The sequence below is a fragment of the Xenopus tropicalis genome, chromosome 2 (assembly GCF_000004195.4).
Source record: "Xenopus tropicalis strain Nigerian chromosome 2, UCB_Xtro_10.0, whole genome shotgun sequence".
Taxonomy (NCBI): Eukaryota; Metazoa; Chordata; class Amphibia; order Anura; family Pipidae; genus Xenopus; species Xenopus tropicalis.
The window spans coordinates 162,368,570-162,391,307 of record NC_030678.2 but is presented as its reverse complement, the minus strand read 5'-3'; the positions used below and the strand labels follow the sequence as shown (position 1 = coordinate 162,391,307).

The following is a 22,738-nucleotide window of genomic DNA, read 5'->3' as shown; positions in this document are numbered from 1 at the left end:
TTAAAATGAAGACATTAGCAAATATCCCATATAAATAGAACAGAATTATCTCTGGTATGCGCCTAAAATGAGCTGCCCTGACCTGCCCACACTTACTCAGTGTCTACACTATCCCTCAGGATTTGATAATGTACTATTTGTATATGTGTACAGGTATGGGACCTGTCCTTTAAGTAAAATATCACTAAAAAATAATTTAAACATCAAACAGACCCAATAAGATTGTTTTGTCTCCAATAAGGATCAATGATCTCTTAGTTGGGATCAAGTACAGGTACTGTTTTATTATTACAGAGAAAAGGGAATCATTTAACCATTAAATAAACCCAATAGGGCTGTTCTGCCCCCAATAAGGGGTAATTATATCTTAGTTGGGATCAAGTACAGGTACTGTTTTATTATTACAGAGAAAAGGGAATCATTTAACCATTAAATAAACCCAATAGGGCTGTTCTGCCCCAATAAGGGGTAATTATATCTTAGTTGGGATCAAGTACAGGTACTGTTTTATTATTACAGAGAAAAGGGAATCATTTAACCATTAAATAAACCCAATTCGACTGTTCTGCCCCCAATAAGGGGTAATTATATCTTAGTTGGGATCAAGTACAGGTACTGTTTTATTACCACAGAGAAAAAGGAAATACGTTTTAAATTTTTTGTTAATTTGATTAAAATAGAAGATGACCTTTCCATAATTTAGGGGTTTCTGACTAATGGATCCCATACATGTAATAACAATGTTAGTTACAAAATAAAGGGTGGAAATTGGAAAGCAGGACCAATAAATATTCTAAATCTGTGGTCTTCTTTCACTTTTTTTTTTCTCTTATAATATTTATTGTTAAATGGGTCCTCCATCCCTGAATTGATTTTTGCATAATAAGAAATATAAGAAAATGTTATTTGTACATGTAGTCCCTATATTTGTTTATAACTTTCTGTTCTCTGGGAAAGAAATTGTCAAAATAAATATAAAACCGATTAAAGCACTTTCTACAATTTTTAACATAACTTACTTTAAGCTAACCTATTGTTTCTTCTACTCCCATGTAACTGGAGGAGTGCCAAGCCGGACTTGGATTTCTTACTATTGAGTGCTATTCTGATACCTACTGGGAGCTGCTATCTTGCTCCCTTCCCATTGTTCTGCTGATTGGCTGCTGGGGGGGAGGGGGGATATCACTCCAACTTGCAGCACAGCAGTAAAGTGTGACTGAAGTTTATCAAACACAGGTCACATGGTTGTGGCACCCTGGGAAATGAAGAATAAGGCTAGCCCCATGTGAAATTTCAAAATGAAATATAAAAAAAATCTGTGTTTTGAAAATTTGATTTCAATGCAGGATTCTGCTGGTTTTAAAAAAAAAAAAACATGTTTTACTATGACAGCATTACTTTAAGTTAGTAAAAAATGTTGGTGAATTTTTTTCTTTATTTTTTATTTAAAAAAAAAAAAACCAAAATGTGCATTTGGTACTGACCTATAGTTACTTTATATGATATGTATGTATCCAGTCTTCACAGGTCTGCTGCCTATATTCAGGGCAATGTAAGAATGCTTTAGCTTTGTATTGGTTTGGTGGTGATGTCTGAGAACTAAAGCTGCATGTTGGCCTGTATTAGAGCCCTGGCAGAGAAACGCAAAGAGGAGGAAGAGAAGGAGCAGAGATTCAGAGAGACTGTTCTCCAGCAGAGGAAGCAGAAACTGCAAGAGGTGACAGAGAAGTTCCTGCGGGCTCACCTCCCACCGTCACAGCGCCGGAGAACAGGTTAGCTGCAATCGGCTACACTGCTTATTTTCCCTCATTCATTACAGAACTTGCTAATATAAAATTTGCTGCTTAATTTCATTGTTGGTTTCTGTGCCTACAGCTTATGTTCTTCATAAAAAGCCAACCCCAAAGCTGGAAGATGCTCTGAATCAGATTCAAGGATCAGTCACCCCATCATTCTATTATTTATCTAATAACACACATCCGGCCCATACCAGGTAACCGGTTCTTTTCCTTTTGTCATAAAACTACAAATGTTTATATCTGTTTTTCTTTTGCTTTATGTTCATTCTGATGGGACAGTATACAGGTATGGGACCTGCTATCCAGAATGCTCAGGACCTGGGGTTTTCCAGATAAGGGATTGTTCCATAATTTGGATCTCTATAACTTAAGTCTACTAAAATTCATTTAAGCATTTAAGAAACCCAATAGGCTTGTTTTGCCTCCAATAAGGATTAATTATATATTCGTTGGGATCATGTACAAGGTACAGGTATGGGATCCGTTATCCAGAAAGTTCCGAATTACTCAAAGGCCATCTTTCCTAGACTCCATTTTAAGCAAATAATTCTAATTTTTGAAAATGATTTCCTTTTTCTCTGTAATAATAAAACAGTACCTGTACTTGATCCCAACTAAGATATAATTACCCCTTATTGGGGGCAGAACAGCCCTATTGGGTTTATTTCATGTTTAAATGATTCCCTTTTCTCTGTAATAATAAAACAGTACCTGTACTTGATCCCAACTAAGATATAATTACCCCTTATTGGGGGCAGAACAATCCTATTGGGTTTATTTAATGGTTAAATGATTCCCTTTTCTCTGTAATAATAAAACAGTAGCTGTACTTGATCCCAACTAAGATATAATTACCCCTTATTGGGGGCAGAACAGCCCTATTGGGTTTATTTAATGGTTAAATGATTCCCTTTTCTCTGTAATAATAAAACAGTACCTGTACTTGATCCCAACTAAGATATAATTACCCCTTATTGGGGGCAGAACAGTCCTATTGGGTTTATTTAATGGTTAAATGATTCCCTTTTCTCTGTAATAATAAAACAGTACCTTGTACTTGATCCCAACTAAGATATAATTACCCCTTATTGGGGGCAGAACAGCCCTATTGGGTTTATTTAATGGTTCCATGAAGTGTGTATGAATTTTAAGTTTTTAAGTTTGCGTTTGACACTGTGATCCAAAGCAAGTTTCCCACCATGGGACATAGTGTAGGATCTATTGAGGATTACGTTCACACAGACACATTATTTTAGCTTATTGTTCTGGTATTTTATGGATTTTCTGTTCTATAAGAAATACAGATACACCCTCAAGTATATCAAGTGTGGGACAAGGGACCTGGCATAAAAAACATCAGGCGACCACAAAGCTGGGATGTGAGAAGACGTTGCAAGAAAAAAGTGCCATTCAGCTGGATAGCAACCAGCTTTACTTCCAGCACAGACTGGAGGAAGCCCAGCGTCTCCTTGAAGAGCAGCATCTCAGCAATCTGCAGGTAAGGACATTTTGATATATATTTAGAGTGCATTTCCCCTTTAAGTGCCAGCAGAATTTCACATTTCAGTTCCCCCCAGTGCCAGACGTTTTGTAAACATTCTGTGCTCTCTCATTTTAGGGGCATTTACTGGAGAAGGGTTTAAGTTTAGGTATAAAAACTCTATATCGTGTTTTTCAGGAGAACCTGAGCTTTCCACTTCTTGAACAAGATTTAGAGCTCTAAATACAAAAAGAAAAATGTATATTTTTCATGATATACCAGAGACATATTTTATTTTATGGACAAAAATTCGACTGATTTGGAAAGCCTCATGTCTCCCAAACGTGCCAATATCTGATATATATAGTTTTATGGAGATTTCTGACTTCTATAGATCAAGAACTCCCAGCAGTAAATTACCAAAGTTTCAAAGCATTACAGCAGAATACGGCATACTTTAGATTTCAAAGCCAAAAATCCTGGAACATTAGGTTTACCCCAGGAAATCATATATTTTTGAAAAGTACACATTCTGCCAAATACAAAATGGGTAACTATGTCTTCCAACTCCTATGTACCAACGGCAATGCTTTACTGAATTTAGCAGTTTCTATAAGAAATTATGAAAATTCTAAAAAATCGCCTCAAAGCTTCCCCTTTCAAGCATCATATCTCCCACATTACATTAGATACCAAGAAAACATACCCTAAATATGAAGGCCAAACCTGTCCACAGAATAGTTGATGCCATTGTGCATAGGATTACCAGTATCTGTATCTGGCATTTAGAGATCCCAAAAGGAAGTTAGTGCATACAAAATGCCCCAGAGATCTCTAGCTACTGAAAATTCAACACATCTTTAGAAAGTACATATTCTGGTGAATTCAAAATGGGCACCCATGACTTTCTACTCCAAACTACAGAGTCGCAATGCTTTCCGAAAATTGGCGGTTTTATTGAAATACCTGAAAATTGCAACAAACCTTTCACTTTCAAGCACCTTATCCCCCACATTAGGCACCAAGAAAACACACCCTAAATATGAAAGGCAAGGGTCCACTGAACAGTTTGATGCCCATTGTGCATAGGATCACCGATGTATCTGGCATTTAGAGACCCCAAAAGGAAGTTAGTGCTCTCTTTAGCTACTGAAAATTCAACACATTTACTGCATTTTTGTGGGGTAAAAACACAAAAAAATACATTGACCCCCCCCCCCCCCCCAAACCATATATTTTTGGAAAGTACACATTCTGGTGAGTTCAAAATGGGTACCCATGACTATTTACTCCAAACTACAGAGTCGCAATGCTTTCCCAAACTTGCCGATGAAATACCTTCCACTTTCAAGCACCTTATCTCCCACATAGCATTAGGTACCAAGAAAACACACCCTAAATATGAAAGCCAAGGGTCCACAGAACAGTTTGATGCCCATTGTGCATAGGATCACCGATGTATCTGGTACTTAGGAAGTTAGTGCATACAAAGTGCATATGCTGCAATATAAGCTCCCGGCATGTGTATTATGTGCCATAAGTAGATTCTAAGTTCTGTGGCACTTATAGGGTTAAGCCAACTATAAGGTTCTTTTTTATTTTTTTTAAATCCTTTATTTAAATAGCACCACCTTTATTTATATAGTGCCTGCATGTTACACTATCAATAGACTGTTCACTATGCACATCAGACACTCACATACAAATACACACACACACACCATAGAAACACCAATGGCTTTTCGTGTTTTTACCATTTGCTGGCTATTTATGTTTTACATTTTATGTTATGAGATTTCTCCCTTGCAGATTTGTTCTTAATAACGGTATCTGCTTTTAGTCGCAATTATCTTATTCTTGTCATCTAATTGATTCTGGATTGCAGAGATTTTATATACATTCCAGCCAAGACATGCAATTGCCCAGATGTGTCTGAGCCTGAGTGTTAAGACACAAGTGTGCTGCACCTATTGACCCTGGGGATAAAGGGAAACCTGGAGCTACTGCCTGGTGCGATTAAAGGTGGTGGTAGCTCCAGGGATCCCCTGTGTCAGTAGGCACAACAGCAGCGGTGTGGGAATCTGTGGGGGAATCTGTGGGACTGCAGCTGCACTTGCAGATTTTCAGTTTAAGATGCAGAAAAGCACTTGACCAGTAGAGGGTACTACAAATCTAGTTTAAATGGAGTTCCTATGTATTGTTTCTGTTCTCTAAATATTAACATGTATTTATTAAGTGCCAACATATTCTGCAGCACTGTGCAACTGAAGGGTGACTACAGCAAATGTACAAAGTACATGCAAAACAGGTAGTAAAGAGAGGCTTAGTCTAAATCAAAACAGCCAGTTTGCCTGCTTCCTGGACTTTCAAATAGTGTATTTTTTTCTGCACAAATATTAATTTTCATTTTGCACAATTTAAATAGTACAGGTATCGGACCCCTTATCCGGAAACCCGTTATCCAGAAAGCTCCGAATTACGGAAAGCCCGTCTCCCATAGACTCCATTTTAATCAAATAATTCAGAATTTTAAAACTGATTTCCTTTTTCTCTGTAGAAATAAAACAGTACCTTGTAATTGATCCCAACTAAGATATAATTACCCCTTATTGGGGGCAGAACAGCCCTATTGGGTTTATTTAATGGTTAAATGATTCCCTTTTCTCTGTAATAATAAAACAGTACCTGTACTTGATCCCAACTAAGATATAATTACCCCTTATTGGGGGCAGAACAGCCCTATTGGGTTTATTTAATGGTTAAATGATTCCCGTTTCTCTGTAATAATAAAACAGTACCTGTACTTGATCCCAACTAAGATATAAATAATCCTTATTGGATGCAAAACAATCCTATTGGGTTTAATTAATGTTTTATTGATTTTTTAGTAGACTTAAGGTATTGAGATCCAAATTACGGAAAGACCCCTTATCTGGAATACCCTTGGTCCCGTGCATTCTGGATAATGGGTCCTATACCTGTAATAGAAAACAAATTCTGTATGAGTGTGTATGCTAGGGACTTGGGGGCTCATTTATTATAGTATGTAAGCCAACATCACCAGGGATGTTACCCATAGCAACCAATCAGATCTTTGCTTTCGTTTTCCAACTTGTAGGTGACCATTCAAATCTAAATGTTGATTGTTGCTATGGACGACGTCACCGGTGATGTTGGCTTACACACTAGAAAAAATACAGCCCCTAGTGTTTTCCGGAACATAGCATTTTTGTAATCTGGAGCAATATCCCTTAATGGGGATATTCACCTCTACACTGGCTTTTAGTATATTACAGACCTATTCTAAGTAAGTTTTTAAGTTACTCTTAATTCAGAATCCATACCAAATCAGCTTTCCTATTCTGGCTTTATCCATCATGCAGATGCAAATGCAGTGTTCAGTGAGTGCTCTGTTGTTTGTAGTTTGCCATTTTTCATATTGACAGGGCACCATGGTGGTGTCATTACAGTGATAAATAAAGTACTTGGCCTAATTTGTGTTTCGTCTTTCCCATTTTAGAATTTTTACCATGAAGTAGAGCACCTCGCCCGTTCAGAAAGTTTGTCAAGCGTGGACAGCCTTGAAGAAGAGAGAGAAGTGAAAGCGGAAGAAAACATTGCAGCACTAAACTTACAACATGCTTTTTCAGCTATAGATGTTTTTCCTCTAGATAATGTCACTGTGGAAGCATCCAATAAATATCAGGGCCATACCGAAACTGTGAATGTTTTGCACAGTCAGAGTAATACTACATCTAATCACTTATCACCTGACAGAATGGCAACAGATATAAGGTTAGATGGCAAGGATCCAGATGTTCCAATTGGTCATGGGCAAAAGGATATAGTGACTAATACTTTTACCCAGAATGGAATTCTGTTTCCTCAAAAATCCCAGATTTCTTCTGCTCAAAATATAGAAAACCTCAGAGAGAAAAATAATTCTCATTATTATAAGACAGCTGTGTCTGAACTGGACAGCAAAGAAGACTTGTTAAAACATTTAGCTAAACCAACCAAAGCTTGGGGTACCCCTGAACCCACCCCCATTCAGACCATTGTGCCACAGGAAAAGAGAGACCCAACACATCCATTGGATAAGCAGTACACCCCTAGTCAGCCTTTCACCTCTCCTATAATTATCCCATCCACCGAATGGGTCCCCAAGTGTGAATTTAAAAAAGATAGACATCCGGAAGAAATGCATTCGGAGCTTTCAGTTGCCAGTGCAGGCAATGGAGTTATTGCAAACAATGTTGAGATGCACTTAGTTGAGCGCAAGCAAAATAAGAGTGTAGAAACTCCTAGTGAGTTATCAGCGCATGAAAGTTCACCTATATTTTCTCCCATGAACAATAATGGTTCTCTAGGCACAGAGAATGAGCCACATCTGGCTTTACGAGATACACAAGTTGGTTGGCCTTCACAATGTAAAAAAGCAAAAAACAGCTTTGCCGGAAAAGATGAAAATAGGTTCTTAAAAGGCATTTTGAAGAAAGGCTCTAAATATGAGCTTGGCTACACCAGAGCCGTGGGAATTAGCAGGATCTTGCAGATTGGTGATGCAGGCACAAATGCCCTCCGGGACAGCATCGAACTCTTTAAAGAGAAAGAGAATAGAAAAACGGGCAAAAAAAAACTGAGATGGTTGGATGAGATAGACAAATTAATGACTGAAAAAGAGGTGAGCAATACTGAGAGGAATGTAAATGCTTCCCCCAAATCACAGTCATCCACTGAAAGCTCTGAGAGTTTGGGCCATCAAGCATGTGACCCAGCGCCTACTGGTTCTGTAGCAGAAACAGCAAAAATATCCAATGGCCATTGTGGCTCAGTGCATTCCACGGGGTTCCACGTTGCAAAACAAGCTTGGCAGACAAACAAAGGTTTGGAAATCATCGCTACAGATTGTAATAACAACAGAAATGTACCCAAAGGGAAGACAAAATTTGTACGGAGACCAAAATCTGCAAAGAACCAAAGTTCTGTTCTGCATAAACATAGGAAGGGAACGATCATCCGACCGCAGTCAGCTAGTGAGGCGAGCAAAATTGTCAGATCTCAGGGAAAAATAATGATGCCCCGTCCTCCTCCAAGGCCTGCTTCAGGCAAAGTATATAATCCCACTGTAGCCAATGGCTCGTCTCAGACTCAAAAGAGCGATAGTCCACACGGTGGGATTAATGTGGTACCGCCATCCAATCCTGTTGTGGCAAAGGATGCTATTCCCTTTCAAGGTTCAGCACCACCTGCAGCAAATGTGTTGGCTACACATCCCTACAATTTGTCTGCTTGGGAACCTAACACAAAATCAGTGATGTCTTTAACTAGTGAGCGGGTGTTGGCTTTACAAGATAGCTTGCCCATGTCTACGAAAAGATACCCTGTATATGGGGAAAATGGCATACGCTTGGATCATACCCCAACTGATGATGAAATCGCTGTTCTGTGGCAAGGAGTACGCACTGCTTTAACACACAAACATTCTGGCACAGGTGAGTGTCGTTTTTGGTATTAAACCCTGCCCTACTTAAAGGCATGGTTCATCTTTAAGTTAACTTTAAGTACGTTATAAAATGGCCTATTCCCATACTTTTGCAACTGGTCCTCATTATTTATCCTTTATAGCTTTTAAGTTATTTGTTAATTTCTGCACCCTTGATAATGTGCCAAGCACTTTTCCCCCTTTCAACTTTTTCTGTAGAATATGGGATCAGGAGATATGTTTTCAAATAAATTTGAAAATCTCTGAACATTTTTCATGAATGTATGCTGGAAAGTTGCAGTACCCATTTGTCAGGTTCAGTCCTCCCCAAAAGAACCCAGTGCTCATATACACACACAAACAAATATCAATATACACGCAGATGGATAGAGGGACAAATAGACGGAGAGAGAGATGGATGGAGGGATGGATGGATGGATAGATGGAGAGAGAAATGGATAGAGGGCCTGATAGATGGAGTGAGAGATGGATTGAGGGCCTGATAGATGGAGTGAAAGATGGATGGAGGGCCTGATAGATGGAGAGAGAGATGGATGGAGGACTGATAGAAGGAGAGAGAGATGGATGGAGGGACTGATAGATGGAGAGAGAGATGGATGGAGGGACTGATAGAAGGAGAGAGAGATGGATGGAGGGACTGATAGATGGAGAGAGAGATGGATGGAGGGACTGATAGATGGAGAGAGAGATGGAGGGACAGATAGATGGAGAGAGAGATGGATGGAGGGATTGATAGAGAAAGATGGATAGATGGAGAAGAGAGATGGAGGGACAGAGAGAGAGAAACGGAGGGACGGATAGATGGAAATGAGGGACGGATAGATGGAAAGAGAAACGGAGGGATGGATAGATGGAGAGAGATGGATGGAGGGACGGATAGATTGAAGGATTTAGAGATGGATGGAGGGACGGATGGATGGAGGGACAGATAGATAGATGGAGAGAGAGAGATGGATGGAGGGATAGATAGATGGAGAAAGATGATGAAAGTTCAGATAGATGGAAAGAGGGAGCTTGATGGATGGGTGAAAAGATAGATAGACAGACAGATAGACCTATCCCAAATACAATAGCCTTGGGTACTATGCTTGTTCAAGAACTCATCCAGGCCCCTCTTAGGCATTAACAGAATCTGCCATTACAACATCACTAGGAAGGGCATTCCCCAACCTCACTGCCCTCACCGTGAAAAAAACCCCTGTTAGGTTTGCTATTTTTATTATTCAGCTACAGATCATTGATGAGTGGGGTCTACAGCAGGCACCAGGAAGACTGATCTGACTGAGATGAGAGAGAGGGCTCCCTCTACAGGAGAGGATGCTTCTGACAGGAGAGTCCTGACATCTCCATAGTCTCCCTTAGGCAGATTATTTTTATTTATTCAATAGGAGTACAGGCATAAAAGGGTTGACTGCTGTAGTTCTTCCTGAGAGCACCATGGTCAATAAGCCTTGTGCGGCATTGACCTTTAACAGGTTATTCTAGCTAACACTGTACTTGGAGCCATTTCTCTCAGACAAGCCTGCCTTCCTGCAAGGAAATCTGTATAGGCAAGTCACTAACACCCTAATGTACTGTAAGCTGGAGCTAGCAAAGCTCTATTCTTTATGCCTGCTTGTACTTGGGTATGTTACAGACCATCAAGCAACAAAATAATTAATGCCTGCTGTGCGTGCAAATACAGACTTGCCAGACACATTTATGCTTATTTACACAGAAACAGTTTAGAAATATCTGGGTTTTCCCACTTTAAAAAAACCTGTTTGCACCGTGCTCTCGTACATGTTGGTTCTGGGTGCAGGAAAGGACGAAAGCTGATATCAGTGTTGGGGTTAATTCTTTGATCAGCCCCCATGTGGCATTAGCCTTAAGGTGATTTACCTCTTTAACATCATTTTGCCATGGGCACCTTATGTTTTATTGCCTAAATCCATTCTAAACCCAAAGTGGGACTGTTTGTGATTACTGTGGATTAGTCCAAAATTGTGGATCCAAAGGGGGGGGGCAGGGCTTGCTGAAAAGTTATGTGCTGTGTTAGAGGGGTGGGGGAGTGTCTTTTATATTGTCCCGTTTTCCACCTTATATGTTAGGCGGTACAAGAGAACAATAGTCATAGCGCCACCAACTGTTCATAGGAAATATTGCTGTATATAGAAGATTTTGGCAATTGCTTTTGCAAGACTTATAGTACTACCTCTCTAGTTATAGGCTTATATATGTGTGTGTATGTATATATATGTATATATCATATGTATATATATATATATATGTATATATATGTATCATAATGGTGCACGCCACTAACAAAAAATACAACCTGGGTGCAAGAGCCATATAAACTAAAATATTGCAGGAGTAATGCCAGCACACACAGGGTTTCATACAAATGTATATAAAATGATATTTATTGGGAAAAAAAGAGCAAAATAAAGATAGCAGGCCTCAAAGTTTCAGTCCCCACTGGGACTTTCATCAGGAGGCAAAAACTGAAGTTTGAACGTTGAGGCTTGCTATGTTTGTTTTGCTCTTTTTTTCCTCAATAAATATAATTTTATATACATTTGTATGAAACCCTGTGTGTGCTGGCATTACTCCTGCTATATATATGTGTATATATATATATATATATATATATATATATACTGTATATGTGTGTATATATATATATATATATATATATATACTGTATATGTGTATATATATATATATATACTGTATATGTGTATATATATATATACTGTATATGTATGTGTATATATATATATATACTGTATATATATATATATATATATATATACTGTATGTATATATATATATATATATATATATATATATATATATATACAGTGGTGTGAAAAACTATTTGTCCCCTTCCTGATTTCTTATTCTTTTGCATGTTTGTCACACTTAAATGTTTCTGCTCATCAAAAACCGTTAACTATTAGTCAAAGATAACATAATTGAACACAAAATGCAGTTTTTAAATGAAGGTTTACGTTATTAAGGGAGAAAAAAAACTCAGTTTATTCAGATAGAAAGGTATTTTCAAATCTACATGGCCCTGTGTGAAAAAGTGATTGCCCCCCTTGTTAAAAAATAACTTAACTGTGGGTTATCACACCTGAGTTCAATTTCTGTAGTCACCCCCAGGCCTGATTACTGCCACACCTGTTTCAATCAAGAAATCACTTAAATAGGAGCTACCTGACACAGAGAAGTAGACCAAAAGCACCTCAAAAGCTAGACATCATGCCAAGATCCAAAGAAATTCAGGAACAAATGAGAACAAAAGTAATTGAGATCAATCAGTCTGGTAAAGGTTATAAAGCCATTTCTAAAGCTTTGGGACTCCAGCGAACCACAGTGAGAGCCATTATCTACAAATGGCAAAAACATGGTGAACCTTCCCAGGAGTGGCCGGCCGACCAAAATTACCCCAAGAGCGCAGAGACAACTCATCCGAGAGGCCACAAAAGACCCCAGGACAACATCTAAAGAACTGCAGGCCTCACTTGCCTCAATTAAGGTCAGTGTTCACGACTCCACCATAAGAAAGAGACTGGGCAAAAACGGCCTGCATGGCAGATTTCCAAGGCGCAAACCGCTTTTAAGCAAAAAGAACATTATGGCTCGTCTCAATTTTGCTAAAAAACATCTCAATGATTGCCAAGACTTTTGGGAAAATACCTTGTGGACCGACGAGACAAAAGTTGAACTTTTGGAAGGTGCGTGTCCCATTACATCTGGCGTAAAAGTAACACAGCATTTCAGAAAAAGAACATCATACCAACAGTAAAATATGGTGGTGGTAGTGTGATGGTCTGGGGTTGTTTTGCTGCTTCAGGACCTGGAAGGCTTGCTGTGATAGATGGAACCATGAATTCTACTGTCTACCAAAAAATCCTGAAGGAGAATGTCCGGCCATGTGTTCGTCAACTCAAGCTGAAGCGATCTTGGGTGCTGCAGCAGGACAATGACCCAAAACACACCAGCAAATCCACCTCTGAATGGCTGAAGAAAAACAAAATGAAGACTTTGGAGTGGCCTAGTCAAAGTCCTGACCTGAATCCTATTGAGATGTCGTGGCATGACCTTTAAAAAGGCGGTTCATGCTAGAAAACCCTCAAATAAAGCTGAATTACAACAATTCTGCAAAGATGAGTGGGCCAAAATTCCTCCAGAGCGCTGTAAAAGACTCGTTGCAAGTTATCGCAAACGCTTGATTGCAGTTATTGCTGCTAAGGGTGGCCCAACCAGTTATTAGGTTCAGGGGGCAATTACTTTTTCACACAGGGCCATGTAGGTTTGGATTTTTTTTCTCCCTAAATAATAAAAACCCTCATTTAAAAACTGCATTTTGTGTTTACTTGTGTTATCTTTGACTAATAGTTAAATGTGTTTGATGATCAGAAACATTTTGTGTGACAAACATGCAAAAGAATAAGAAATCAGGAAGGGGGCAAATCATTTTTCACACCACTGTATACTGTATATATATATTTTATATATATATATATATATATATATATATATATATATATATATATATATAATATGTACATACATACACACACAAAAGCATTGATCTGTGCTCATAATATAATGGCAATTCCTAGGGTTGCTAAGGTCTCACAAAGGGAATGCTTTCTATTTGTTACATACTTTTGAGATAACCACTACTTGTAATTAAGGCATACGTTACCTTTAACAATGAGTTCTCACAAAAAGCAAATCTGACCATGTTTTAAATGAGACTTTCACTGTACTTCTCCTTTAAGAATTGAAATGGAGAGCAAGGTAATGGAAAGGCAAAACTACTGTGTAGGAATAAATGCACTTGAACCTATTATAATCTCTGCTGAAAGATATGTAACTGCTATTTTTAGGAACTTTCCAACCTGGTGATCAGCGGCCAAGCATGCAGCCGGCACGGACCAATTTATCACATGTTATTATTGATGGGGGAAACCTGCTGACTAATATGAAATCATTCTCTAGAATTAATGGATATTTCTCACCGCCCCCAAATGGTAAGAAAGAGGGATTCATAACGTTCAGGCGGTAAGGGGCTTTTCATATCTGCAGAAGTTATGAAATAATAGGCCAGATTCTGCTTGAGGAGAAAAACGTATGTCATTGGTCTATGGGAGAAATATGACCTTGATCGTAAAGGTGTATCCATAAAATAAAGGAAGCCATACATGGGCTGGGAATTATTCAATCCAGAATCGGACATATCTGTAGGGGTAGGTTTAAAAATCATGTGGGGTGAGGACCACAGCCATCTGCCCATTGTAATAATCTTCTGACAATGTCCTTTCCCGAAGGGGCTCCTTAGCTCACAAGATGATCCCGTAACAAGATCTTTGTCCAGTTTGGCCACCTAAACAGTCTAGGGTAGCAAATGTGCAGCACACAAGTATTATTATTACTAAAGAGTTAAACATTAAATAGTGTGCGTAAGTTCAGATGCTGATGTTTCTGTACAAATATGTCACCATACTATTAGCTTCACTGTCAGTGGAATGCTTTTTCCATGGCCTGTCAGTTTAGTAGACACACAGTTATTTGTTTCACAAAGCCTAAAATATTCCTTGAAAGCATGCCTGCTTTGTACCCATTGCAAAATGGAATCTTACAGGAGAAGCCAAGTAAATTATAGTTTGTCATCTGCCTAAACATAATCTTTGTCCTGTTTTTCAAAAGGTCACCTCACACTTACACGGAGAAAACAGATCTTAGACAGTAACGAAAATAAGCACAGGGCACTGATGGAACAGAGGCGGCTCAAACCAAACTCTGCAAACTGGAGGCATCCGCAGACTGAGGTATCAAATTCTGTGCTTCTAGGTCAGGGATCCCCAACCTTGTTTTACTTGTGAGCCACACTCAGAGTGTTGGTGAGCTGCACAAGCATAAACAAACTTTTTGGGGGATGCCAAATAAGGGCTGTGATTGGCTGAATGGTAGCCCCATGTGGACTACTGGCCTGCAGAAGGCTTTGCTTTGAGTAAAAATGTGTCTCTGTGCTTCCAAAACTTGCCTCTAAGCCAGAAATGTAAAAATGGCACCTACTGTGAGGCCACTGGGAGCAACATCCAAGGGGTTGGGGAGCAACATGTTGCTCATGAGTCACTGGTTGGGGATCACAGCTCAGGATCAATCCACAAATCTGTACAGATGTTAAGATGGCCATATGCTGTCCAGTGTTTTGTTCACACACACACTACGGTCAATTTTATGTGGAATCTTCCTTTAAATTCTGCATTGGGGGAGGAAACCAGAGTAACTGGAGAAACCCATGCAAGCACCAGAAGAAAATACAAATACCTTACAGTTGGTTCCCTGGCCGCTGTCGAACCCTGGACCCCAGTGCTGCATGTTGCCATTTCTAACCATTGCACCATGCAGCCCAACTGATAAACTCACATGTCACCTTCCATTTTTCCTTCATTTGCTGAAGTACCATGTACTTGTCGACACCAGCAGATGGAATTCAACTGCAACCCAAAAGCATCATAGAGTGGTCTGGTGATACTGACCCCCATCTGGAACACATGCCAAGACAGTATGGAAAAAATCACCCAGTCTGCCCAACCACGTCTTGTCATTTATGACCAGCTTTACACAAAATATATTTTCACAATTTGTATTTTTGTGCCTCCTTATCTCACAAAGATTACTCAGTCAAAAAAGCAATTATCAGCAAGGTATCATCTGATACTGACAAACTGGGGGTCTTTTAGTCTTTGTATACCAGTGCAATAATGAATAACCTTATGATTTTTGTTCTCCTTGCCCAAACGTTGCCTATTTTAGGCACAATATAAACACATATTTTTGCTAGTTTGATGTGCTGCTGGATTGGATTTACTACAGTGAATGCTTTCCCATGTCCCTGAACAGGACACTTGCATGAATTACTTAAACAGCAGTGTTTTTATTTATGTATATTGTTATGACCTAAGGCAACTATGAGGCCCACCTGGTTAAGGTGAGAATTTGGGAGAATAGCCATTAGCACTCTTTCACCTGAAAGCCCAGTTTGAGGTCAATTGGGGTAATATTTGGGGTGAATATGTATTTACTGTCCTAGATATTTCTGGAACTTTTCCGAATACACCAATATTTCCTATACCTGTACTAATTTAATGAGCTAAGGGTTCCTAGACTAAAGGTTGGTCATTCAAGGGGGCACAGGCCCAAAGTTGGGCCTTGAAGTTGGGCTTGAACTGAAAAAGTAAGACAATTGCTGACAATCAAAAGAGGCATGACACCCCCTTGTTCCAACAACAGTCCCTTTTATACCAGAATGCAGTTTATGTCTGTTACGTATGAGCCTGAACTCTAAACCTCTCCAAATGAACAATCATGAAATTGATATGAAAACACACAGCTGTTACATGGCCCCTTAATCACAACTGTTTACTCAAAGCACAAATATGCTGGCTTAGCATCATCCTGCTTTCATAATTGTGTACAAACGGCAAAAGAGGAGCTAAAAGAAAAAAAGATTAGAAATGACATTTTTCAATCCAACATTACTTCATCTGCATGCAGATGTCCATAAATAATTGCGCAACAAATATGTGGCCCAAATAAATCCATTCCTCGTCAACAGTGGCCTCCAAATAGCCGCCAGTGTAGACATGACATCTACGTAGTTGGTCATCTAATGTATGTTACTCTTGCCTGTACATTATCAATAGGGATGTACCCAATCCAGGACTCGAGTTTTTCCAAATCCGAAAATAGTAGATTCAGTGCATCCCTAATTATCAAACTGTGTGAATACATTGTATACATATTTGTTTTGTTGTAATGTTTAAGGCACCTCTAAGGGCTCTAGCACACGGGGAGATTAGTCGCCTGCGACAAATCTCCTGTGTCTCCCCAGATTGCCATCCCACCGGCAAAAATGTAAATCGCCGGTGGGATGGCAACTTGCCGCCGCGTATGCCATCCCACCGGTGATTTACATTTTCGCCGGTGGGATGGCAATCAGGGGAGATTAGTCGCCCGCGAACAGGGAGTTTTGTCGCGGGCGACTAATCTCCCCGTGTGCCAGAGCCCTAACAGGCAGATCACAGACCAGCCTGTTTACTCAGCCGGTGGGACACATAGGTTGGTACCAGTAAAAATCTGGTTCCTTCAGCAGTCTTCCTTATATGTATGTATCTCTTTATTTATAAAGTGCTACTTATGTACGCAGCGCTGTACAGAGAATACGTTAAGATAATTATAGATAAATACACAGTATAATAATGACAAGCTACAGTTGCAATAAGTTAAGAGTCAAAGACACAAGAGGTTGGAGGTCCCTGCCCTGTAGAGCTTACAATCTATATCGAGCAATAAATATGTGTATCGGACCCTGGTCACAATCAGAAAAGAAGTGGCCAAATGGTCATTATCTTTCCCCCTTATCAACTTTACTAACAACTGAATATGCACAGAATTTGTAACTGCAAAGTACAGGTATGGGCTCTGTTATCAGCAAAACCATTATCTAGAAATATCCAAAATAGTTTTCTAATGGTGATGGAAATTAGGGGGAAAATCCTTATCTAGAAAACAACTGCATATGCACAGAATTTGTAACTGCAAAGTACGGGTATGGGCTCTATTAGCAGCGAAACCATTATCTAGAGCTCCAAATAGTTTTCTAATGGTGATGGAAAATAGGGAAAAAAACATTATCTAGAAAACACTTACACATTTTAGATAATAGATACCATATCTGCATTATTACTGTTTCCACTGAAAAAATGGATAAAGTTGCAAATGTCATAAGAACTAGAGGCAGCTGTAGGCCATAACATTCTCCTGGTCTGTGGGCCTTTAGCTGGCAGCTATGACACCTCTTGGAACAGCAGCCCATTTTTGTTTCGTTTTGTTTTTGCTGGATCAGCACTTCAAATCATTAGTATATGTGATGGTTCTGCAGATGCTCTGTAGGTTCAAGTAAAGGATATCCAGCTTCTAGTTCATTTAGTGAAGTGCAATTTTTACCGTTACATTCAATTATTGTCATTTTTTATTTCTGCAGAATGAGCACACATTGAAGATAAATCCGTTGGCAAGTGCACGAGAACCACTGCCGGCAGCATTTAGTCATTCAGGTGAAGGTATGTTTTCTAGTCTTCCAACAAACAACTGTATCCTACACACAATATAGTCATTTGCCTTCAGCCAATGTAATGGTTTTTCCCAGCTGCCCAGAAGCTCAGCCAGAAAACAAACATTAAAGGACAGGGCTGCGCTCATTATACAGCAGATGCAAAAGCTGGAACATTTATTCACATCCCGAGTGAGTTAGATCAGAATACATTTTAATAAAATCTGCATTAAATCAGAGATGTCTGGTTCCACTACTATAAGGTTACCCAATCGTCTGAAAAATCAGAGACCACCCACCTAACCCCTTTACTCTTTACTCACACACTCACTACGGGTTGCCAGTTTTCAGAATTTTCACAAATCTTCAAGTCAAGTGATCAGATTATTCATTTTTATTGTGCAATGTATGACATTTTTCAGATCAACTGATTCTTTATCAGGTGCTTAAATGCAAGAAAATGAAATCATTTGATCACTTGATTTGGGCTTCCCCAACCCGTGCTGAAGGAAAGAATAATACGGCACTGACAGCAGTTGGTAGAGTTTACCTGGAGCCACTGCCCCATATGATATATAGACATACATTTCTTTGCATATGCAATTTTAGTGGCACAGTTCACCCACCTTTGGCTCATATCAAGGTTACAAATACAGGAAAGCTTTGCTGTTTCAGCCATATTTCCAATGTCTAGAACAGAACCCAATTTGTCACTGTAATTAACTGTAATTAAGATGGGCTTCCATGAGTATCTAAGAGTCTAGGTACAACCTTTGGCCAGGGTCCCACCTTTAAAGTCCAACCTTACCTCATGTAATTGTAAGCTCTTTTGGGCACCTCTTGATTGCTTTATATGTTACTCTGTATGTCCAATGTATGTAACCCACTTATTGTACAGCGCTGCGGAATATGTTGGCGTTTTATAAATAAATGTTAATAATAATAATGTAATGAGTACACATAGAGAAAAATATCAGTAAATCATCCATTCAGTCATAGTTTCTGCAAAAATATATATTTACCCAGTCTCTCAATGTAACTGATCAAAGCTGGGCTTCCCAATGTATCTAAGAGCGCAAATGGCCGTTCTTCCATATTCTTACCCTAACTGGCCTGCAGACTGAGGGCCCTCACCCCATGCAACAGCAACTGCTACAAGTTCTGCAAAAGGGACCAGTCCCACAGTTTGGAAACCAAAACTCCTGTCTGAAACCAATCTGACAGCTCTCTGGGCTTCCCTAGGGAGGCAACCCCCACAGTTTGGAAAGCACTGCTTTAGAGGAAGTGTGGATTATGTATAGGTTCTAAAATTATAAGAAAGGGCAGAATTTTGCTTTGTTTAACATAGCAACACATAGAACTTAGCACGTCTCAGACACGAGGAACCCTTGTTTTGCTTATGTTCTGTACAATAAACTTAATATGCTAACAAGGCTATGGTTCAACCTTCATCCTTATGATTAAGTGTGTTCCTAGTGCAAACACGCTAAGTGTTTAGTTTTATGAAACCAAAACAGCAAAATGACAAATTGCAGCCCCCTGCGTGCACTAATAGATTCCTATTTGCAGCACAATTGTTTACACTAACATTTCTCATTGCAGTTTCAGAGAGTACAGCTCAGTTTATTCTGGCTGAAAACCTGGTGGAAACATCTGCCAGCGAAGGGGAAATCCTAGCCGAGATGCAAGCTATGTCGGGCAGCAGAAAAGGTCTTCAGATGCACAAAGGTCCACAGGGTGCATGCCTTAGTGCTTTGTCTCTGGAGGAACAGAAGCTCCTTCAGTCACTGGACCGTCTCAACCAGAGACTGCAGAGTAAGTACAGTAACTGATGTCTAATGTTGCAACTCGTGTTCTAACTCAGATAATAGGTCTCATTAAAACCATAGTGAGATGGGCAAGTCCCACTCAGCAGGGAATGCTGCAGGCTACATCTCCAGATGGCCAGTGCCGTACAGCAGTCTCATAGAGGGTTTGATTGCCCGCTATCCCTGATACTAATATAGCTTGCTGTTGCCTGGAGTTGGCTAAATCATATAAGGCCACCATGGTCAATCTAGTTGCCATCCCAAGATTGGGGGGAAAAAGCAGCTCCCATGTGTATTTAATATTCACAAATAAAACACAAACTTGGAAAATGAATTTGGACTAATTTTTTTTCAACATTTTAGCACAACATTTTAGGGAAAAAAAAACTCACTATCATTTGCAATTTTTTAGATGTCCAGGAAGCCATAACTAAATATCCAACGTCAACAATTAATTTTCCGATGAAATCTCAACTGGTAAGTTCCACCTTTGCTTTATTTTTATTAAATACTGTAGCGTTGGTGTTAGCTTATTTACATGTTATTGGGCCCTACAGCAAGCTCTGAGGGTGTGGGTTAAAAATGTGTCAGTCCAAGCACCACTAGTATGCATTTGCGTATTTATGCTCAAATGTGCTTCCTACAGGCCGCCCAAGCTGTGACACTGCTATTATCATGGCTGTGTATCTTTAGCACCCCCTGCTGTTTGTCTAGATGAGGGCCAGACACAACCTCAGCAGCTAAGTGACTGATACAGGAAGTGTCTCTGGGCGCTTCTCTGTTTAGTTTTAATGCTCATTGTAAAAGGAGTTGTAGAGCCGACCAGAGAAACATCAGGATGTGACTATGAAGATTTTCATTCATCCAGGTCATGGTTTATCTAGTATAAATAAATCTAAAGCAACTGGACTTGTTAAGTAATCATTGAAGACGTTTCACTACTCATCTGAGCTGCTTCTTCAGTTCAACTGACTGGTATGGGATGTGCTTACTGCATCTGTGACCTAAATTGGCCATACACGGGCAGATTTAAACTACTGATTTGGGTCCTTCAGACCGATTCAGCAACTTATCTGCCCATATATGGGAACCCCCGACTTTGAAAATCTGAAAGTTGGCCCTGCACCCAGAAGATTTGCTTTGGCCCGGACACAGGCACATGTAGCCCATTTCAGCATGAAACTGCTTGCGTATGTGGCATTAGCATTAAGATATACAGTGGTATGATAGAAGCCCATCTAGGTGCTATGCAGAAAATAATGTCATTTTTTACCAAATTGCTTTACAGAATCTCCAACAATTTCCCTCTCACCCTTCGGACTCACCAGCGCCTGTGCAGCGATTCCGCAGTTTGTCAGCTGACCCACGCATAAGAATCCAAAGACGATACTGAATCGCCAGCAACAAATACCAGAGTATTATCTGCCACTGTACATAGATCTTATATGTACTATCAGTACTATGTACTATATGCAGTATGAGATGAAATTTCATGGCTGCACTTTATTGCCACAAGAGCTGCAGTAATTTCCCAGGACTGTGTCTGACATTTCAGTTATTTCTTACAATCAGCCAAACCGTTTTCAGCTTTTTGTTGCAATAACTAAATCTCACAAAAAATCCCTTCCTTACAGATTTGGTACATTAAATTAAATTAATGTATCAGACTCACACAGGAGTAGGAGGAGCTGTCAACTCTTATAGCAAATCCCCTTTGGTAATTAAATATATAACTCTGTGTTTTGCCTACAAGTTAATTATTGTAATTTACACAACTATTTATTTTTATATATGTTGCAGGAGGGGGAATGTTTTATATCCAATAACAATAATGTCAATATCTGTATGTGTGTATATATACACACAGCAATTGGCAGATTTCCAGATACATCAACTTCTGTTGTAGTGTATTTTGGAAAATGAAATATTTTCCTTTTGAAATCTGTTAATAATTTGCAGATATTGTGGGTTGTGGCTGGTCTCACACAGATCATCGCTACTGGTCAGAATCAGAAGTGCCGATGTTCTCACACATTATGGGAGATTATACAGTGTATTCATTATGCAAGGGTTATATTTATCATGACAATACGGGAGCAGTTCAGTGCCCCTGAATTGAAAATGGCTTATTTAGCAATGCCCAATGCAAGCACTGCACAGATTAATAGGGGAAATTGTGCCTCATCTAAAGCAACCTACGCGTTCGTTATTAGATATAGTGCTCTATAGCAAGTTTATGTGTCTCATGGTGGGGAGGCCAGGGCATTGTGGGGAAAAAATATGGCACTTCTTTGTACTTTGCACATAAACCTTGAAAAATTAGCCCTTTAGTGGGCTTCCCTCTCTTTCAACATTTCCCATTTCTCCAGTTTGCCTATGTAGCTGACATTACAAGCTGCATTAATATTGTATGTTGGGTTTATAATATACCTGGGCAAGTGTATGTGTATATAAATATATATATTATATGCACATATACTCACACAGGACTGAGCTGCTAATCAATCAGAGCCATTCTGCTAGTCTTCCACTAGAGGGCATCACAGTGCCTTCACTTTATCATCCAGTGCCTTTGTAACCTGTAACCGGAGTCACACTAGCTTCCATGATCTTGGAGTGGTAAAAAATAAATGGAATTTGCCTTAATTACACCTTAAGAATGTATCAGTAATTTAATGCACTTTATAGATTATTCTATTTTTACATTCTGAAAATACCTCTTTTTTTTTTAATGTTTTGAGTGTGTTATTTAAGTTTTATGTTGCAAACGAATATAAAATGATTTTCCTGCTCTGAATCACATTGCCTATTTGTGTTTATTTTACTTAATCCTAGTTCTTACGGCTTTATTGTCTCTTGCTATTTCATTGTATTTTGTGATTTAAAGGAGCCGTATGCCTTCTTTTTTAACCATTTGTTTAATGAATAGGGCTCGTGCAAAACACACTTTGTGGCTATTGGATATTTTAATACCCACAATTCACCATGTTTAAAGGGTCACACTGGGGTGCTTCATTGCCTAGTGGG

The 22,738-nt window shown here is 39.3% G+C and overlaps 1 protein-coding gene across 1 annotated transcript in view; it reads left to right on the top strand.

Annotated features, from left to right (window-relative positions):
- Positions 1–22,508, top strand: part of cep126 (centrosomal protein 126) — a 32,534-nt gene extending 10,026 nt beyond the window's left edge. Inside the window, exons 3-12 of the mRNA XM_031897322.1 lie at positions 1,627–1,772; positions 1,876–1,993; positions 3,096–3,297; positions 6,800–8,774; positions 13,672–13,815; positions 14,492–14,613; positions 17,835–17,913; positions 19,506–19,718; positions 20,124–20,188; positions 21,000–22,508. Of these exons, the coding sequence (XP_031753182.1) occupies positions 1,627–1,772; positions 1,876–1,993; positions 3,096–3,297; positions 6,800–8,774; positions 13,672–13,815; positions 14,492–14,613; positions 17,835–17,913; positions 19,506–19,718; positions 20,124–20,188; positions 21,000–21,104 (3,169 nt within the window). The 3' untranslated portion in view covers positions 21,105–22,508. The remainder of the gene's footprint in view (positions 1–1,626; positions 1,773–1,875; positions 1,994–3,095; positions 3,298–6,799; positions 8,775–13,671; positions 13,816–14,491; positions 14,614–17,834; positions 17,914–19,505; positions 19,719–20,123; positions 20,189–20,999) is intronic.
- The last annotated feature ends 230 nt before the right edge of the window (positions 22,509–22,738 follow it).